General features: G+C 39.9%; 1 protein-coding gene across 3 annotated transcripts in view; it reads right to left on the bottom strand.

The window, feature by feature from the left end:
- Positions 1 to 2,886: 2,886 nt before the first annotated feature.
- Positions 2,887 to 20,655, bottom strand: part of fbxl4 (F-box and leucine-rich repeat protein 4) — a 105,424-nt gene continuing 87,655 nt past the window's right edge. For all 3 annotated transcript variants that reach the window (XM_078212633.1, XM_078212631.1, XM_078212632.1), the window contains 2 exons: positions 17,626 to 17,938; positions 2,887 to 8,624 (listed from right to left, as the gene is read on the bottom strand). In XM_078212633.1, coding sequence (XP_078068759.1) covers positions 8,461 to 8,624; positions 17,626 to 17,938 — 477 coding nt within the window. In that variant the 3' untranslated portion in view covers positions 2,887 to 8,460. The remainder of the gene's footprint in view (positions 8,625 to 17,625; positions 17,939 to 20,655) is intronic.

Below are 20,655 nucleotides of genomic sequence, written 5' to 3'. Positions count from 1 at the left end.
TCAGTGACATCCCTGACCCTGACGCTAGGGAGGCGACACACCATCCTGGAGTCATGACTTTGGTGCAGAAACATCTGTCTGCTCCCCTGACTAAAGTATCCTCTATCACTATTGCTCTTCTTTTCTTCTTCCCCCACTGTAGCGTCAAGCCGCTTGTAGTGCCAGAAGCTTGACTCTGACTACACTCCTCTAAGATACCTGCGCCCTCATCAGCTTCCAAAATGGAATACCAATATCTGAGTCCCCAGGGGGCTCCTGAACTACCTGCCTGTTTTTCCTGGACTGTTTGGTGGTCACCCATTCTCTTCTATCCTCTAGTCCCTTGAGCTGTGGTGTGACCACCTCATGAAAATGTGCTCTTTAAAATGTAATTCTCAACCTTGCGGATGACCATAAAACAATAAGACATAAGAGCAGAATTAATCCACTCAGTCCAACAAGTCTGCTCCACCATTTAATCATGGCTGATATTTTTCTCATCACCATTCTCCTGCCTTTTCCTCATAACCGCTGATTCCCTTATTAATCAAGAACCTATCTATCTCTGTCTTAAAGACACTCAATGACCTGGCCTCCACAGCCCTCTGCGGCAAAGAGTTCAACAGATTCATCACTCTCTGGCTGAAGAAATTCCTCCTCATCTCAGTTTTAATGGATTGTCCCTTTAGCCTGAGGTTGTGCCCTCTGGTTCTAGTTTTTCCTACTAGTGGAAACATCCTCTCCATGTCCACTCTATCCAGACTTCACAGTATCCTGTAAGTTTCAATAAAATCCCTTCTCATCCTTCTAAACTCCAATGAGTACAGACCCAGAGTCCTCAACCATTCCTCATACAACAAGCTCTTCATTCTAGGGATCATTCTTGTGAACCTCCTCTGGACCTTTTCCAAGGCCAGCACATCCTTCCTTAGATATGGGGCCCATAACTGCTTATAATACTCTAAATGGGGTCTGACCAGAGTCTTATACAGCCTCAGAAGTACATCCCTGCTCTGGTATTCTAGCCCTCTCGACATGAATGCTAAGATTGCATTTGCCTTCCCAACTGCCGACTGAACCTGCGCGTTGGAGAACCTGGACGCTCCCAATATCTCCTGCCACTGCTCAATCTCCAAAGCCCAGAGCTCCAGTTTCTGCAGCTGGGAGCACTTCCTGCACATGTGGTCATCTAGAACACTGGCAGTGTCGAAGACTCCCCACGTGACAAGCCACACATTCCACTTGGCTGTCCCCACCAGACATGCCTTAAATGTAAAACTTACACCTTAGACGAGAACAAATCTAGACACACTAAATGGCACTTTTCCCAATAATGCTTTTGGTTTCAGCTAGTTAGCACAGTTCCTAATCTCAGTTTCTCATCATCCAATCAGTTTACCACTTTCCTGTGACACCACTCATGGATTATTTTCAAACTCAGTGCGCTGTCTGAACAGGGGCTGTCCTGGTGAAGTGAGTCTGGTCTGGAGCTCTCTTCTGCCCGAAGGTGAGTGATGGCTTTGAACCTTATGCTCTTATATCACTGCCCTGGTGGTGTGTTCCTTGCAGGTCCGGTGTTCTCTGCTGCTTGAAGGTGAGTGACTGCCTCGAACCTCACGCTCGAGGTGACCCGGCTTGGGTCACTGTCTGTTCTCCCCGTGTCTGCATGGGTTTCCTCCGGCTGCTCCAGTTTCCTCCCATAGTCTAAAAGACGTGCTGGTTAGGTGCATTGGCCATGTTAAATTTTCCCTCAGTGTACCCAAGCAGGCGCCAGAATGTGGCGACTAGGGGGATTTTCACAGTAACTTCGTTGCAGTGTTAATGTAAGCCTACTTGTGACACTAATAAACACTTAAACATTTGAGCAAAAACTTTAGTAGTAGATCTTCAGATCTTGTGGCTGTTTTTGCTTAGTGAGAAGATTCCGAGCTTCCAGTTCTGGTTCTGGTAGCGACATCAGCCAGAGAGGAAACCTGCACAGAGAAAACTCTGGGGTTTGGCTTGGGACAGAAAATATAGATAAATGCGAGTCTGTTTCAGCACAGTTTACATCAGGTGCACTGGCCCATCCCAATGCTGAAACAGGAATATAAAATCTGAATGTCTTTGGAACGTGACCAGGAATATCGACACTTTCATAACATTAGAAATACATTGTAGGAAGGTATGTGCTCTGAAGATCCAATGGACTTCCAGACCAATTTTAACACCCAGCATCACACTTTATCTCAACAATACAGTGGACAGTTTTGATGTCACTTTCATGGTCTAAACTTTACCAGCCTTTGGAGACAGGCTGAGAGGTGGGAGGTGTGGTAAACTGGCAGTGATGGTGTCGCGCGGGGGAGGGGGGGGGATTCGCAGTATGTTCCTGCCACATTATGAAATGCCTGAATTGAATCCAACCAGAGAGGGGTGGCCAATTAATCGGCCTGTTGATGGCCATTTTACGAACCTGAGAACGGCTCCCTACCCCATGGTTTTCCCCGGAGGGTAAGGGAGTGGAGGAATTCTTTTCCAACTGTTCCACAGTCAACCTTACAGTTCAGCACTGCCTGAGTGTTCACCTCTTTGATCACCAGGAGCAGTCTGTCCAGGCACCTGGCCATTCAGTAACCCAACCCTCTCCTTGCAGCCTTGGCAGCGCCTGTCTCTGTTGGTGCCATTGCCAAGAGTGCAAAGTTACTGGCCCTCTGATTGGGCCGGCAGCTAGGAGAGGCTGGGTCTTGTCCTTAATTGGGGGGTGGGGGGGGGGGGGGGGGGGTGTTGGCAGCCTCTTAATTGGCTGCCACCAGTAAGACTTCCCCAGTCTCCAAGTCTGCCTGTGCAGACTCAGGAGCTACTTTGATCACGACACTGGGAATCAAGGTATGCCTGTAAGATTCTGGCCTGAACAACTGTACCTTTGTCTGCCTTTACCTAAAATAGATTTTTAAATCCATTTTAAACCTTATCAGAATTGCTGTCAATCTTTGAATGAAGCCTTTTGGCACATTCATTCAGAAGTAAACGATCTCGAGACCTTTCTTTCCAATATCTACTTGCCTTTATTTATTCAAAATCCCTATTTTTAATGAAGTACACTTATTGCATTTAATATCAGGCAGCATGAGGCTTTACAATCAAGGTCACAATTAGCAATTACAACAGCAAAGCGGTGAGTGGAGAATTGTGAAACTGCACCCATGGAATAATAAATAGCACCCATATAATTAGATGGTAGCATTAAAAGATTTTATTTACACAAGAAATATTTATAAAAATAATGACTTTCTTAAGCATCAAACACGAACTTACTTTTACGTAAATAATTATAGGGATGGTTTTGCATTATAACAAGCCTTCAAAAATACAATTCATTAAAAAGTGACTAGATTTGTTAACACACTGCACAAATCAGTGTCAAAGTCGATTTACTGCTTCTACAAAATGCATTTGCAGATATAGTGCAATCTAATGTAAACTAAAATTCAACAGGAAGTTGTATTTTAAGTTTAAAAATGGTCAGATAATACACTTGGTGTGGTAACTAAGGTAAATCCATAGCAGGAAGAACTTCTTCCTTCTGCATTTTTTTTCACCCCTATGCATTGTTTCTTCAGCTGGGTGAGTAGGAAAACAGGTTGCCAACCCTTTGTATGATCTCCAGCCACCATGTAAATTTGTGACTCGTCCAACCAAAAGCAGATGGTCAGCAGGATGGGGTGGGCAGAAGGCATATTTTTTTGCTGAAATGCACCCTGTGGCCCTGACAGCATGTGTTACACTGATTCCCGTGCAGTGTGTCACTCACCTTGGGAAGGTTTAGATAACAACGCTATAAAGGAAATGTCTTAATTCCAACACATTTAACCAAGGTTGCTCAGATGTATCAGAACTTTAAAAAGGAACTGCCTAAAAGTACAAGAAGTGTTTTGGAATTCTAGCAACAAATAAAAGCCTACAAAGCCTAATTCTGCAGAACAACTTGTGTCTCCTGTAAATCTTTTAATTTTTTTTTACTCGCCTGTAATTAGAAGTTTCTACTTCCTTGCAATCAGAACATGAATCCCTATGCTCAGAGTCTGACAGACACCTCTGATGATATACCCACCCACCTCCCCACCATCCACCTCCCCATCAGATTTCCTTCATCTATTTAGGAAAAACAAATGTGTCCCTTTCCAATCTCCAAATCAAAAGTTCATTGGTCAATGTCGTCACAGGTAAACAATACGAACATCATAAACATAATCGACAAAAACTATCCCCTTCCTCTTTTTCAAATGAATCAATTCACTGGTTCATATAAAAGGCTAAACAAACAACAAGGTCAAAGAGACAACGATGGACTAGTTTACTGGTGTCCTTTGAGAGGAAGGAGAACAACATAGATTACAACATTTAAGATCAATCTTAAGATATTCTAGTTTTGAGCATTATAGGTTTCTTGCGGGACCCAATTAGGTGCCAGAGTTAAAAACGCTGGCTCTTACAGACATTTACCTTGGGGATTTACTTCAAAAAGAGCTTGCTCCAAAAGCCTTCTTTAAGCATCAGCGATTTCACAAGGTTGGACAAATGAATAATATTTTCATAACACCTTTCTTTCTTCTGATAAAAAACATATAACTTGCTCATTTCCACACCACAGATTGCAAAAACATTTGTAGGATTAAAATCAGCATCCTGTTATATTGTAAATTCTTTATTCTGCTCAAGATTTGCACACATCTTCCAAGGGGAGGGGGGGGGGGGTGGGGGTGGAGAATGCCTTAAGTTAGCAAAGTAACTAAATTAATGCTGATTATTTGTAAAGATCCAGCCTTATAGACCAGCCATTTTTTTTCTGAATGCAAACAGCAGATCTAAGAAAATTATAGCTGTCAACAATCTGTACTTGGCTTAGAAAACAGATTGCAATCCAATACTTTACACAAACTAAATAGATTTCCAAAATACTGTACCTTACAGTAACATTTAAACAAGACATTTTACAGAATATTTTGAAACCTGGAAACATATTTTATGCAAAATGAATGCAGAAGACTGTTCTTTTAAGTATCTGTATTGGTTACTCACATTGAAAGTACAATTGGTACAAGCAGGTGCAGAAAGAAGTTAACATTTTGGGGACAAAACAGTTTTCCTGTCCTTCTTCATTCCTATTGTTTTTAATGGTAAGTAAGTTATAAAGCATTTTGGTGGCAATTTCTTATTAGCATTATGTGCAAAACGTTACTCATTATAGGAAAGGAAGTTCTTGTTTAAAACAGTTCAATATTTTGTCTTAACTTTATATACACTGCTGAGAATTTAAGGTTACTGGTAATTTAAAAATAGCATGTAAATGTCAGCATATACTCTCATCACTACATTTTAAAGTCATTATAACATGACTTTAGTGGGTCAACTAAATACCTGTGGGCATTATTTTGAATTTCCCAGAAATCGATTTCAGTTTAGTTCTTTCATAAACCTGCAGTTGCACGATCACAGTCTTAATTCTCTTGTGTGAGCAGTATCCGAGATTAAATACACAAAGAACCATATTACCATTCACGCTGGCAACAGCTGTCAGACAAGGAAAAACCCACCTGAACTAAAACAATATGGATTGTAAACAAAACAGGCATCAGGAAGTGATCTGAAACAGGATTGCTGTTTTATCTTCATTTAGAGGTATCCTTGACTTTGCTTTTAAATAACTGTCCACAATCTGAGGACTTTGTGGAAAAATTGGACAATTTACACCTGAGCATTATACAGGAGATCAGAGGTTGGCCAAGACATATATTAAATAATATTTCACATTTATTTAATTTATTGTGCAAATAAGTCCATATTCAGTGAAAACTGTCTTTTTAAAACAAATATACACATATGTAAATCTGATAAGTAAATCCCTGATTTAAGCTATAATAAAAACAGAAAGAACATTTTTGAAATACTCAGCAGGTCAGGCAGCACATGTGAAGAGTGAAACAGAGTTAACATTTCAGGGCGATGAACTCTCATCATTGATCTGAAACGTCTCCCTCCACAGATGACTCCTGACTTGCCAAGTATTTCCAGCATCCACAGTATTTTGCTCCTGACTGGAGCCATTCTTTTAAAGTCAAAATTTGTTCCTGATTTGGCGAATGCTAACATAACTATAATTGTATATAGCATTCAAGTTCTAAGTAACTCTCACCCATTGCAAAATGTATTTTCACCTATAATCAAAATGGGAAGAAGAATCAAAATAGAAATTACAGGTACAATATCTCACTGCAGTAGAGAGAGTGAAGAGGAAATTGACCAGCATGTTGCCTGGGCTGGGGTGTTTCAGGTATGAAGAGAGGCTGGTTAGGCTGGGGTTGTTTTCCTCAGAAGGCTGAGGGGGGGGGGAGCTGATTGAGGTGTACTAAATTATAAGGGTCACAGATAGGGTAGATAGGAAGAAAGTTTTCCCCTTACTACAGGGGTCAACAATCAGGGGCATAGATTTAAGGTAAGGGACAGGCAATTTAGAGGCTGGTGGGAATCTGGAATTCACCTCTTGAAAGGGTGGTAGAGACAGGAACACTTCAACACTTAACAAGCATTTAGATGAGCACCTGAAATGCCAGAGCATACAAGGTTACAGACAAGTGATGGAAAATGGGATTAGGTGCTTGATGGTCGGCACAGACTGGATGGGCCGAAAGAGCTCTTTCTGTAAAGTTCTGTTAGTCTAAAGCCGGCAACCTTAGGACATGGCCCATACCGAATTTTGGATCTTGCTGGTTTTCGAATAAGGCAGTTCGAGCCAGGTAAGTTATGCAGTGTGTTGACAGTATGTCTTTCCAAGTAAGAATTGCAAAGGGCAGCTTTGAAAGAAACACGAGTCCATGCTGCAAAACCAGCCAAGGAAATTCTGTGGAGTTGCTTCAGATCCGTCAGTGTTACATTGCTGGAAGCGTAGCAGTAGCTCTGTAACTGGGGTTCCTGCTGCACTTCAATGAAATGTTGATGGTGGGATGGGAGAAGCTCCAGGAATTTCCAGCCATACAGTTAGACCAAAGATATCAGTGAGGAGGAAAAGTCAGGTAATTGCAGCTTTGAAAAAATGTCCGATTCTCGGACATCACGGATTTTCAGATAGCCAGTTTTGAGACACTGAACCTGCATCTTTTTAAATATTAACTAAATATTTTCGAAATAAACATTTCAGTTTATCTAAGAATACATTTCATATCTTTAACTCAAATTCTTTGTATTCTAATCTCGCATCAGGTTTTTCTACCTGCATTAAAATAAAGAAAATCAAACTTATTTATTTTGAAGCACTATCAAGGAAAAACGTAGCATGCATAAATTTATTGTTCTAACAGCGTTCGATCCCACAACATGGGTAAAAGAATTCTGTACAGGGATAATGTGGTGTGAAATATCAGTGTAGTCACCTTTCAAAAGATTTCCCTGAAACGTTGATTAAAAGTTTGGCCATATCAACTCAACTCTCAAATGGCCACGTTCCAGGGGAGGATAATGAAAGTACTAAAGTTCTCCTTGAAGCATGGCAGCATTGACTTAAATGACTGGGAGGAGCTTGCCACCAGTCGTTTAGAGTATAACTTGTCCATCAAGCTGTATCATGCTTTGAGTCCCAGCACCTTAATGATGAGGCACAACAGTGGCAGAGGGGAAAGAAAAGGAAGCAAATCTTGCACTCTGGATCCCACTACCTCATGGAACTTCCTGCCCCATGTGCCTAAAGTTGAAACTGGCCAGTTCAATCACATGAAATCCTATGACAAAAACTAGCGACCCTGAGTAGACGTCATCCTCAACTTGGGGATCAGCTGATGATGCATTAAGATGTTTCATCTTCAGCACTGTAACGTGCACTGGAAGTTTTAACTTGTAGTAGGCACACCATTCTTGAGATACTTTGCTCAGTGGACAATCTAATTGTCAGAATGCAAAACAGATTCTCAATGCAAGCTTTCAAACAATGCACCACCACCTTCTGTCTAAACTTCCTTTCTATTCACTCTGCCTCACACCCATTCCATTAAACTACTCTATAACTGGGAAGTATAAAATGTTGTGGCATTTAAAAAATATATATGTTTGGGGAAGGAGAAAGTTCCTCAGCTATTTTAATTTTTACTGAAGCAATATATGGTAGTAGAAATACAATTAAGGACAGGTCTGTTTACTGTACATTATCTTTATGTACTTGCTGAGTGATGAGAAAAACTCATGTCCGGTTCCTTGCAAACCTCCACTTTAACTCATTCATTTCACATTGTCATCATTAATTTAGTTGTGAGAGCCCAGATCAACTCTGCATCGACTGCAATAATTACACCTTTTGGCATCTTCCCAGGATGAAGGACTGCAGTGGGAATGGTGCCAAATGGCAAAGGAATTAAGCTTTTGAGTTAAGATTCATTTTGTTAAACCCCAGAAACCAAAGCAGGACAAGAGAACTGATTAGTCACTTTGGGCAAGGAGAAACAGTAAGCTTGGTCACTGGGTGTAACTCTTCTTAATTGACACATTTGGGAAGTTGGCATTCAGTTCTTGCACCACTCGACTATCAATCTGGGAACAGAAGGAAACGTCTAGCAGACAGAGCTCCTTACAGAACTGTAGCAGCTTTCGTAAGGCCCCAGGGCTCACCATTCGTGTTCCTATAGGAAAATTCAAGAAGGAGAATAAGTTACAGGTCGAACAGTCTCAAGGGGTTATTTGATGTGCAACAAAATAAGCCCAGATAAATGTCTAGAAGTTGAATCTGCAACAACATTTTTCCTTCAATTCTAACATTGTTATAAAGCCCAATTTATTGGGGAGCAAATTAACTATCAAGTGTCATAGTAAAAACAATAACAGAGCATAAACTCCCAATGAGAGGTAATAGGAATGTAGGAAGAGGAGTAGGCCATTCAGCCCTTTGAGCCTGTACCACCAATCAATTAGATCATGACAGATCTGTATCTTAACTCCAGTTAGCTGCCTTGGTTCCATAAGTCCTAACACCCTTGTCTAACAAGAATTTTTAATTGACTTTTTAGGGGTGAGATTTGCAGATTACCATTATCCTTTGTGCAAACAAGTACTTTCCAACAATACCCTTGAATGGTCAAGCTGCAACTTTAAGGTTAGGCTCCCTTGTTCCGCGCTTTCCCCCACCAGAAGTTGTTTCTCTATATCTACTCCATCATGTCCTTTAATCATCAATTAGATCAACCGTAAATATGCGACAATTAAGGGAATACAAGCTTCATCAATGCAATGCTTTTAGTTTACAAATTAATTTTTGTTTAAATTCCAGTGGGATGGTGATTTGTCCTATCCAATTTAAGAGCTTGGTCTATTGGCTGATCCTGCTTTCTGAACCTAAGTTAAAGCAGCAGCATACAGGTATAAAACTGTGCGGAACATTCCGGATTCATTTTATACGTTAAGGATTCTGAACATTAAAATGTGTTCTCCAACTCAGATTACATGACTGGAAATGACAAACTGTTGCAGCACAACCTGTGTCTCACAGAACAATTAAAAAAATGTGAGTACATGCTTCATTCAATTATCCCAAAAACTTGTTAAACCAGCTTCTTCCATTCTGTCTGAAATCGCTCACCGGTTTCCTGAGATTATTTCAGATATCACTAAATTATCTCCTGTGGCATTGTAGAGGGGGAGCCAAGGGAAAATTCAGTCTTCAGATAAAGTTGGGTTCGAGGAAGGGAGTGCTAACTGGACCAATGCACGCAGACATACTTCAGTCCTCACTTTAAAATCATATATTTAGTTCTCGTTTTTCTATTTCAATTACAGATTCCTATGAGCATATTTATAATGTGAACAACCTATCTAAAATGCTAACAATTTAATGATACCATCCTACCAGTGATGGCATCGAGCATCCTTATGTTGTTAACGATGATATATCATAGAATCCCTATAGTGCAGTAGGAGGCCATTTGGCCCATCGAGTCTGCACCCACTCTCTGAAGTATACTCTGAGTATTTTACTCAGACCCTTTCCCCTACTCTATTCCTGAAACCCCACACATTTTCCATGGTCAATCCACCTAGTCTGCATCTTTGGACTGTAGGAGGAAACCTACGCAGACATAAGGGGAATGTGCAAACTCCACGCTGACAGTGACCCAAGGCTGGAATCCAACCTGGGTCTCTGGCGCTGTGAGGCAGTAGTGCTAACCACTGTGCCACCGTGCTGCATCTTCACCGGGGTTGATGCAATTACATCATGGGATAGGCAGTTTCCATCATAAATATGGTCATAGGAGCTCATAATAGAAAAACAGAAAATCAAATCAAAAATTTGTCCAGCGGACAAGGAAACCAGTGAAATTCATTGTTAGCATTGTCAGGGTGCATCTATTCTGATTAAATATATGTCTGCTTAAAATTGTGGAGGGCAATTAACGCAAAGAGATTTGAGGAGAGTATGTTCCAACTGCATGTCCATGAAAACCAATGACATTTCATTCCAATACCAAACTTAATGGATAATCTAATCTATCAGCTTCCAAGATTTTTTATTATAGACTGTTGGGGCATACTCTCATGACTATTGGTTTAGAATAATAGAATGGTTACAGTATAGCAGAAGGCCATTTGGCCTGGCATTTCTGTGAGACTCATAATTCCCCACTTTCTCCCCGTAGCCTTGCACATTCCTCTGTTCAGATAATAAGTCGATTTTCTCTTGAATGCCCCGGTTGAACCTGCCTCCACCACACTCTCAGACAGTGCACTCTAGGTCAAGCCACTTACTGTGTGGAAAAGTTTTTCCTCTTGTCGCCGTTGTTTCTTTTGCCAATTACCCTAACTCTGTGCCCTCTGGTTCACAATTCTTCCGGAATGGGAACACTTTCTCTCAATCTACTCTGTCCAGTCCCCTCAATTCTGATTTTGAATACCTCTATCAAATCTAGCTCAGCCTTCTCTTCCCATGGAGAACTACCCCAACCTTTCCAATCTATCTACACAATTGAAGTTTCTCATCTCTGGAACCATTCTCTTGAATCTGCCTATACCCTCCCTAAGACTTTCACATCCTTCCTAAAATGTGGTGCGGTTTGGTTGATCAAAAAATGTTTTAAATCGGAAATTCATAAGATGTAGGTTAAATACTGTTTCCTTACAAAATAAATAATTGTAAACTGCAAAGATGGAAGAACTGCCATGTAAATGGCTATGAAAGATGTTGGATGCACTGAATAAGTAAGGAGATTTGAGCCAAGGCAATACCAAATGGGATTTGGTTGCTGTACTTTGTGTTAATAAATTACCCTGTATATTCTGTCTGACAATTTTGGTAATGCTTGAATGCTCTGGATTATTAAGAGTTACATAAAGGAGTAGTGTCTCCAAAGAAAAGTAAGGAAAGAGTTCAGAGCCACAGTACAGATCACCAGTAGATCTGGGTAAAATAGAAGGCAAGATGAAGTCAATGAGGAAATAGTGTATAGGCGATGCCAAGTTTCAGCTTTAAAAGCTCAGAAATTGAAGGGGAAAGGGAAGTTTAGATGAAGTATAGACCTTGAAGTATAGATCAAAGAACAGAGAAAATTACAGCACAGGAACAGGCCCTTTGACCCTCCAAGCCTGCACCGGCCATGCTGCCCGACTTAACTAAAACACCCCACCCTTCCGGGGACCATATCCCTCTATTCCCATCTCATTCATGTACTTGTCAAGACGCCCCTTAAAAGTCACTACCATATCCGCTTCCACTATCTCCCCCGGCAACGAGTTCCAGGCACCCACCACTCTCTGTGTAAAAAATCTGTCTCGTACATCTCTTTTAAACCTTGTCCCTCGCACCTTAAACCTATGCCCCCAAGTAATTGACTCTTCCACCCTGGGAAAAAGCTTCTGACTATCTACTCTGTCCATGCCTCTCATAATCTTCTAGACTTCTATCAGGTCGCCCCTCAACTTCCGTCGTTCCAATGAGAACAAACCACGTTTCTCCAACCTCTCCTCATAGCTAATGCCCTCCATTCCAGGCAACATCCTGGTAAATCTTTTCTGTACCCTCTCCAAAGCCTCCACATCTTCTGGTAGTGTGGCGACCAGAATTGAACGCTATATTCCAAGTGCAGCCTAATTAAGGTTCTATAAAGCTGCAACATGACTTGCCAATTTTTAAACTCCATACCCCGGCCGATGAAGGCAAGCATGCCGTATGCCTTCTTGACTACCTTCTCCACCTGCATTGCCACTTTCAGTGACCTGTGTACCTGTACACCCAGATCCCTTTGCCTATCAATACTCCTAAGGGTTCTGCCATTTACTGTATATTTCCTATCTGTATTAGACCTTCCAAAATGCATTATCTCACATTCGTCTGGATTAAACTCCATCTGCCATCTCTCTGCCCAAGTCGCCAACTGATCTATATCCTGCTGTATCCTCTGATGGTCCTCATGGCTATCCGCAAATCCACCAACCTTTGTGTCGTCCGCAAACTTACTAATCAATCCAGTTACATTTTCCTCCAAATCATTTATATATATTACAAACAGCAAAGGTCCCAGCACTGATCCCTGAGGAACACCACTTGTCACAGTCCTCCATTCAGAAATGCACCCTTCCACTGCTACCTTCTGTCTTCTTTGATGAGCCAGTTTTGTATCCACCTTGCCAGCTCACCTCTGATCCCATGCGACTTCACCTTCTGCACCAGTCTGACATGAGGGACTTTGTCAAAGGCCTTACTGAAGTCCATGTTGACAACATCCATTGCCCTACCCTCATCAATCATCTTCGTCACTTCCTCGAAAAACTCAATCAAGTTCGTGAGACACGACCTCCCCCGGCCTCTCACTAATACGTCCACTTATTTCCAAGTGGGAGTAAATCCTGTCGCGAAAACTCCTCTCCAATAATTTCCCTACCACTGATGTAAGACTCACTGGCCTGTAATTACCTGGATTATTCTTGCTACCCTTCTTAAACAAAGGAACAACATTGAGAACAACATGAGGAACAAAGGAACAACATTGAGAACAACATGAGGGACAAAGGAACAACATGAGAAAGAATGAAGTTGACCTCTGACAGTGCAACAAGTCTTTTTTTCGGAAAGTGAGAGGACAGGAATGAAAGAAGACAGAAAAGAAAGAGAAGGAAAAATAACTTTGAAATTGATAAAGAAATATTTTGCTGGGGACACGTGCATGGGGTGGGCACCACAACCACACACGTTTCAATCACGAAATCTTTCTTAAACTTAATGACGATTGATTAATGCCTTCTAAAATTTACAAGTGAAATGCTTCAATACTGTAAAATTAAAAAGCACTGAATACTTTCCCACACTTGCAAAGATGGTCTTAACAAGATGAATACAACGACCCAAGTAAATACCCTGGAATAACAACTAAGGAATGGACAGTCCACATCATCACAACATAAATAACCTTTCAGTTGCCCTGCTATGAAATATGCACTTGTCTTTGGCTAGAGCATCAATACTTGTTAAATAGAACCTTGCATTTAGATTACTGACAAGATAGTGCACAAGATGAAGATGTTGGTAAGCACATACAAATTGCAATGTTTCCCAAATGATTTGCTTTGTAACTTTTTTCGAGTACATAATCATTTTAAGTTGGTAGTTCAATGTAATCATTGTAAAGTCGGAAATTTTAAAATAATTTCTCTTGCACCTTTGTTTAAATATTTTCACGAACTACAACAGTAAAAATATAATCACTGCATTGACATTCATACCTTTGCATACTAAGTACACTCATTTCCTTTTTTATTTCTTAGTGCCACAGGACTGTACAAGTGGGAAAAATTGCAACTAATGAATATTTGAGTATGTTTAATAGAAAAAATATTTGATTTGCAGCAATATTGAGAGGTTAGTGGGCTAAAAATGTTCATGTATTGCCACTTCAAAGCAGTGCTATACAGACTACCTCGATTCCCCAGAGGCAAACAGTGCTGTGACTGCTACCTGTGTGACTGTGCAGCATTCCTCATTAACAACACTGAAGAAAGCTACTTTAAAGTGCACTGTGTAAACACATCGTCTTTACTTCCATTCATCCATCACCCCTGATTGATTTCTAAAAATCTTCTCCAGGAATCCCTCATGTGCCACAAGGGTTTGGAAGAAGTTTCCCTCTTCCTGGTAACAGTTTATTCTGCTAGCAGCCAAATATTAAAACCAACGGACATTGTTGTTGATGAAAAATATTTGCAAAATCCCTTCCTGTTGAATATAACAAGCAGTATTCAATTACAAACATAAACCAATAATTTTGAAAGATATGCGGATGAATAATTCAAATTGTTTTTATTCAGTTTAGCTCAAAGTTTACGTTGTTTTAAGGCAGAATCGCAATTTGTCTTTATTTTACCGACGACAGTACTTGCCACATTAAATTCTCACTGAAAGGGAATAAGAAAATAGATGAAATACAGATTTCATCTAACCAAACATCCCTTTCTCTCACAGACTCTCCCATCCTGCTGTGCTAATTTTTTAGCGCAGCGGGCTGGGAGATTTCAGCGGGGCCAGATTGGCGTGATCCGCACTGGGTGTCCGGCCCTGAGCGCCTCTCCCAGTGCCAGATTTCTGGCGTCGGTAGCTCTGCGCCGGAAATAGGCACGGAGCTGCATTAGGTATGCAGGGGGGATTTTAGTATAATTGAAATATGCTTAGTGGGCCCAGGACTGGTTCTCTATCTCTTTCCTGTACTCTGTCTCGTCATTGTTTGAGATCTGACCAACCACGGTCATCACCAAACTTGAAAATTGAGTTGATGGGGAATTTGGCCATACAGTCATAAGTGTATAAGGAGTATAGTAATGGCTGAGGACACAGCCTTGCGGAACATTGGTGTTAAGGATGATCGTGGAGGTGTTGTTGTTGCCTATCCTTACTGACTGCAGCATGTGGGTTAGGAAGTCTTGGATCCAGTTGCAGAGGGAGGAGCCGAGCCCCAGGCCATGAAGTTTGGAGATGAGTGTCGTCAGAATAATGGTGTTAAAGGCTGAGCTGTAGTCTATGAACATAGGTGTTTTTGTTATCTAGGTGTTCAAGGGTTGAGTGTAGGGCCAGGGAGATGGCATCTGCTGTGGATCTGTTGTGGCAATAGGTGAACTGTAGTGAATCCAGGCAGGCTGGGAGACAGGAATTGATTTGTGCCATGACTAGCCTTTCAAAGCACTTCATAATGATGGGACTAAATAAAGGAACTAATACAAGACTTGATGATGAATAACAAATCTGAATTAGTTAACAATCTGATGATGAGAGAGTCTTGCAAAGAGTGACCATAAATGATTGAATTTCATCTTAGCTTCCCCAGGTTTCAAATTTAAGAAAATAAACTTTGGAGGGACACAAAATAAATTAAGCACAGCAAACTGGACTTAACCGTCAATAGATAAACCGACAGACGAACAATGGGAAACATTCAAATAAATGCCTGATGCAATATAAAACCAAGACATTTCTGAAAAAACAAAAGATCCATTTGTGTAGTTGAGGAACCATAGTCAACAAACAAGTTATGAAACAGTGTCAAGCTAAAAGAAAAGGTTTACCCAAATGCAAAAGAAAAGATTTACCCAAATGCAAAAAGCGGAAATCCAGCAGACGGAGTGATAAAAGGCCACAAAAGAATACAAAAAATATACAAAAGGGGGAATATGAAAAAACATAAGGATATGAAAGCAAACTGCAAAATAAGGAAGGAAATAGGAAAGAAGGATGCAGAAAATCAGATAGATGCAGGCAAAACTATAATGGATAATAAAGAAACTGCAGACATGTTAAATGAATATTATGTGCTGTGAATGAACAAAGGGACTTGGGTGCACATGTATATAAATCACTAAGAGCTAATGCACGGGCATAAAAAGTACCACCACTGAAATGTTAGTCTTTACCCCAACATATTAGTGCATCTCCTAGGTTTTTGTCCAGGGGTTCTGAGAGTGATGTTTTCTGTCTTAATCCAGAGTGATTGCTGAAAGTGTTGATTCACACGATACCCGCCAGATCCATCCCTGCATACCATCCAGAAAGTGTGGATGCTGCTTGCCCTTTACTATGATGTCTCCACTGGAGCTGCTCGCTATGGGATGGACTTGGTTTTTTTCTGGTGGTCTGGACTGGTTATTCCAGTTGGTCGGCTTGACCATGATGACAACTCTCTTGTCAATGTAATGTTGCTGCTGCTTCTGTTGTGCTGCAGTCTGGCATTTTTATCCCTCTTATGCACCATTTTAGAAGGTGACCAATAAGCAGTAACCAAGACACATCAAAAAGAGAACACTTGTACGTTCTGCTTTTTGACATACTATTTTACCAACAAATTTCCAAAAACATTAAAGTACTGTACAAATTTAGGTATTAGGATCGTATGCTCAAGGTTGGTGTCTATTAATCTTTTTCGTTTACTAATCAGAAATGCAATTAGTGACATCTGGATCCCCAATTAGCCTCATTGGGCAACATTGCTCTAAATTATACATGTGCTCAAGTTTACTTTGTCCTCGCTCAGGATTTTTTTTATCTTGAGGCAATTCATTATTTGTCTATATGAGCTACGGTACAGGTATATTATGTATATAAATGTAGAACTGGACAGGAATCAGATTTCTTTTGGTCAAGTTTGATTTTTGTTTATTTTTATGCAACATATTGAGCTAAAGTATCATTCTGAAGAGGAATGGAGTGCTTCTTTTTGAAATGCTGCTTTAAATTACTAAAATAGAGTCAAGAAATAGCATGCCTTGCTACTGGACTGACTTCAATGATGTTCACTAAAGCTTTGTACTACAGAACATACAGCTCAAGACATTAGCAGGAAAAGCTGTTTGATATTTAACACGCTTGTCTTTTCTGACTTTTTTTGAGGAAGGCATCTTTTGTGAACACAGTATAAGTGGACAAAGCTCATTTCTCTTCATTGGTGGAAGTTTCCTGAATGTTGCTATGTGCAGGTCACATAGCACTAAGTTAACAAGAAACAAAGGTTAGTAAGACTATCATTCGTATCCACCCTGCCCTACTGGCACACAGCTGCTGCTTAGGGTGTTTGGAGGCAGGGGATTATCAGTTTTACTGATAACATTCATTTAATTAATAAGAGTATTTCCCTCAGTATATTAGGGATGGGGGAGGGGAGGATTATAACCAAGAACCGCATTGCTTTAAAATAACATTGTAGTCTCTAAGCACGATTCAAAATGTCACAAACTGCAAAGAATACAAACCAGCTTAATTTTATTGTACAGAGATTAGGCATAAGATCAGACATAATGAATTCCTGGTTTTCTAATTCAGAATATACAAAAATAGATTGGAAGCTGGATCAGAAACTAAAATAAAACTTTCATTTAAAAGTCGAGATCTCTCTGCTTTTCCTGGAAACTTTACCACAGCATGAATATTTATCATGTGTCCAATTTCAGTGGGACAGTACACCTGGTTGATACTGAGCTTAGTAAATGAAAAATGAATGCTTTCTGAAAGAGTTCAACAGGTGTGACCAAGAAACTGGAAACTGAATTGCGAGGGAAGTCATATTTTGCGATCGTTTTTGAAATCAAACTATTTTTTGCTTTACAAAATATGCAAAATTCCAAAGCACATTCACAAGTCAGTCTGCTAAATTGTTTCCTTACCTAATATATCCACATGGAACAGATGAGGGCAATTTGTGGCCAGCTCCTCGATATCTGTGTCACAGACAGATCTATTGGCTGTTAGAAAGATCTTGCGTAAGTTGGGTAGTTTGCGAGCAAGCTTTGTAAAGCATCCTGTACTGCTCTGCAATGTCGGGCACCACCCAAGGTCTAGTTCTTCCAGGAGCCGACAGCCAGATACTATAGCAGCGATGCCATTTTCTGTGATATTTTTGCATCGCCACAGATCTAGCGATCGTAGCTTTTTACACTTGGCACCAATCACGCTAGCCACAAGGTCATAGTCATCAACCTAGATAGTAGAAGGTCAACAATCAATAGTGATCCAAATCTCATGTGGGTAACTGTTTTTCATGTTCTTTAGGAATTGTGTTCTGACAAAAGAAAATTCATTTTCATGAAAGCAACTTTGGGGATTTATGCAAAGGTGTGCATTGTACAAATAATATAATACAGCCAACACTTGCTCTGCCAATACCAAACTAATCAAATGTGCTTTTCCTCTCAATAAGAAATTATTTTCACTGACATGATTTGTAGTAAGAGTGGCCCTCGGTTTATTCTACCAATCTGTTGTTCAGATGGCAATACACGTCATAGTAGGAAGGTAACAAAACGATCTCTAAATAATTGTTCTTTCCATGGAAGGTGGCAATATGTGCTGCCAAGCAGAATTTCAAATTGGGGGAGGGGGAAGGGGGGGGGGGGGATCATTAAAATGAATGAAGCTGCTCCAGAAACAAATACTAGTAATATCAACAGAGCAATTCTGAGGGTAGCAGACCCCAAAATGTCAGCAAACACCCTGAAACAAAGAAGTAATGGACATTTTTCTTCTCCGAAAAGAGAAACACATGGAGCATTTAAAGCAGAAATTAATCTCCCTCCACTGGCCTTTTCCTCCCCTATATAAAAAGATATACATTTTCCTCAGGTTACTTGTTATTTTGCTGTGAAAGAATTGCAGTTTAGCAAATGTGTTGTTGAATATTTCAGGGTAAATCCAAAAGAGCGGGCTATAAAATGCAGAACTGATGCAATTATTTAAAAGAAAATCGCAGAACTGTATAAATTAATCACAAATACAGTATTTCTCTTATATCCAAGCTTATCTTCCCGCAACCAAATTAAATGCAAAATGCAAAAGGTTTGTTGTATTATACTGGTCAAAAAGATCCTGTACCCTTCTCTTGTGAACACGCGAGTCACATCACAAAAGCCTCAGAATGTTTGAATATTCTTAAGAACTGGATATATACATTAGTTTCACAGGCTGCTACAGTTCTCACAATTATGGGGCTAATAGTTTACTATTCAAGATATTTGAAACCACGCTGTGGAAGACCAACTTAAAAGCATTTAACGCATCTGTCTGAAATTCTTCTCTGATGCTATTTAACAGACACTTTAGATATTTATTTTAGGTTAACATCTCCACCAAACAGCAGAAAAAGAAACTTCAGTCAAATGAAGTTCTCCCTACAGAACAATTTCAAGGTCAGTGCCCTTTACTTTTATTAAAAATGATTCAACTGATTTATTTACTGATGGTAAAGGATAGTTTGGTTCCTGTTACAGGGATGTGGTGGTAAAATAAAAGTTGCAAAAAAAAACTCTTTAGATTACAGCAGCTCAAAATCTAAATATTTTGTTGAAAATTACATTGCATTGCATTGATTTGATGGTGAAATGCAAATCAGCTATTTTAGCCCAGGGAATTGCTGCTATTTTCAAAAATGTCTGAAAATAATATTTCACCCTAGTGAAATGTAAAATAATTAAGTGTGAACTCATCAACCAAAGAGTGTACACTTCTGATTTTATCCTGAGAGGATTTTAATCTCAAGGTCAACAATATTCACAGAATTCGGCTGCAAGTACAGAACGTTTTGTGTTATTTTCCCCTCATGAGAGGAACTATGATAATTCACTAACACCCATGTTTGCCTGAGTTAAGAGTCTTGCATATTCCTAAAAAAGATCAGTGGGAAGACACCAAAGTTAACCTGCAGTATGGAGTCGAACCTTATAACAGCATATCCAATAAAACAATCCTTAAACGATCTCCTTTAAAGTCATTGAAAAGGCACAAACTATGAAGGGAAGAGCATTTTGTTTGAAGGAATTGCTTTGCTGACTTGGTCACACAAAGCTTTGACTATAATTGTAAACACGCTTGTAAAGACTGTAGACCATTTTTACAACCCTTTTCTCACATACAGATAAAGTTTGTGAGCCTTGATATTGTGTTTAAAAAGCTTACTTTAAAATAATCATCGCCACCGAATAACTGATGGGATTCACAGTAAATGGCATTTCAGAAAACATCCGAACATGATCTCAGACATTTACTGAAATATAAATAAATATGTTTGTTTGGAGCAGTCACAGGCTGCTACTGGTAAGAAAAGAAAATAAAGGTATCTACATTTTTATGAAAAAAAACCAAAATTTTTTGCCCCAGAGATGAAGGATCGTTTCTGTATCCTTTTCTTGTGGCATTTAAGCCCACCTTTAAAAATTCAAATTCAAAGAAAAAAATCTAATTCTTAACAACTGTAAATCTTTAGCAAGCTCCTGTTTGTTTTTATATTTACACCTTTTATATGTCATGTCATGTGTGATCTGTCTGAAGGCAGATCCTCATCTCATAATCTGGTCCTGAGCAATTTCCTTGGCCGTTTTAGTCGGTAGTTTGCCATTACCTTCCACTCTCGGGGTCAGAATGAGGAGCCAGGTTGCAATCTACCTCAGCCAGAACTGGAATCAAACCTATTTTGTTGGTGTCATTCTAAACCACACGCTAGCTATCCAGCCAACTGAGTTAACCGAGTCCGTCACCTCTTACAGACAAGGTTATAACTGGAAGTGTTAAATACAAAAAAGAAAATCCCTCACCTATTGCACACTTGTGCATCTTTTGCATCTGTAGATTTTAGAATGATTTGGTTCTGACAAAATGTGGCAGAATTCCTTTGCTCCTTTAGATTTTCAAATTATTTGGTTGTG

The sequence above is a fragment of the Mustelus asterias genome, chromosome 5 (genome assembly GCF_964213995.1).
Source record: "Mustelus asterias chromosome 5, sMusAst1.hap1.1, whole genome shotgun sequence".
NCBI lineage: Eukaryota > Metazoa > Chordata > Chondrichthyes > Carcharhiniformes > Triakidae > Mustelus > Mustelus asterias.
Note: the sequence above shows the minus strand (reverse complement) of the source record. Positions and strands in the feature narration are given on the sequence as shown.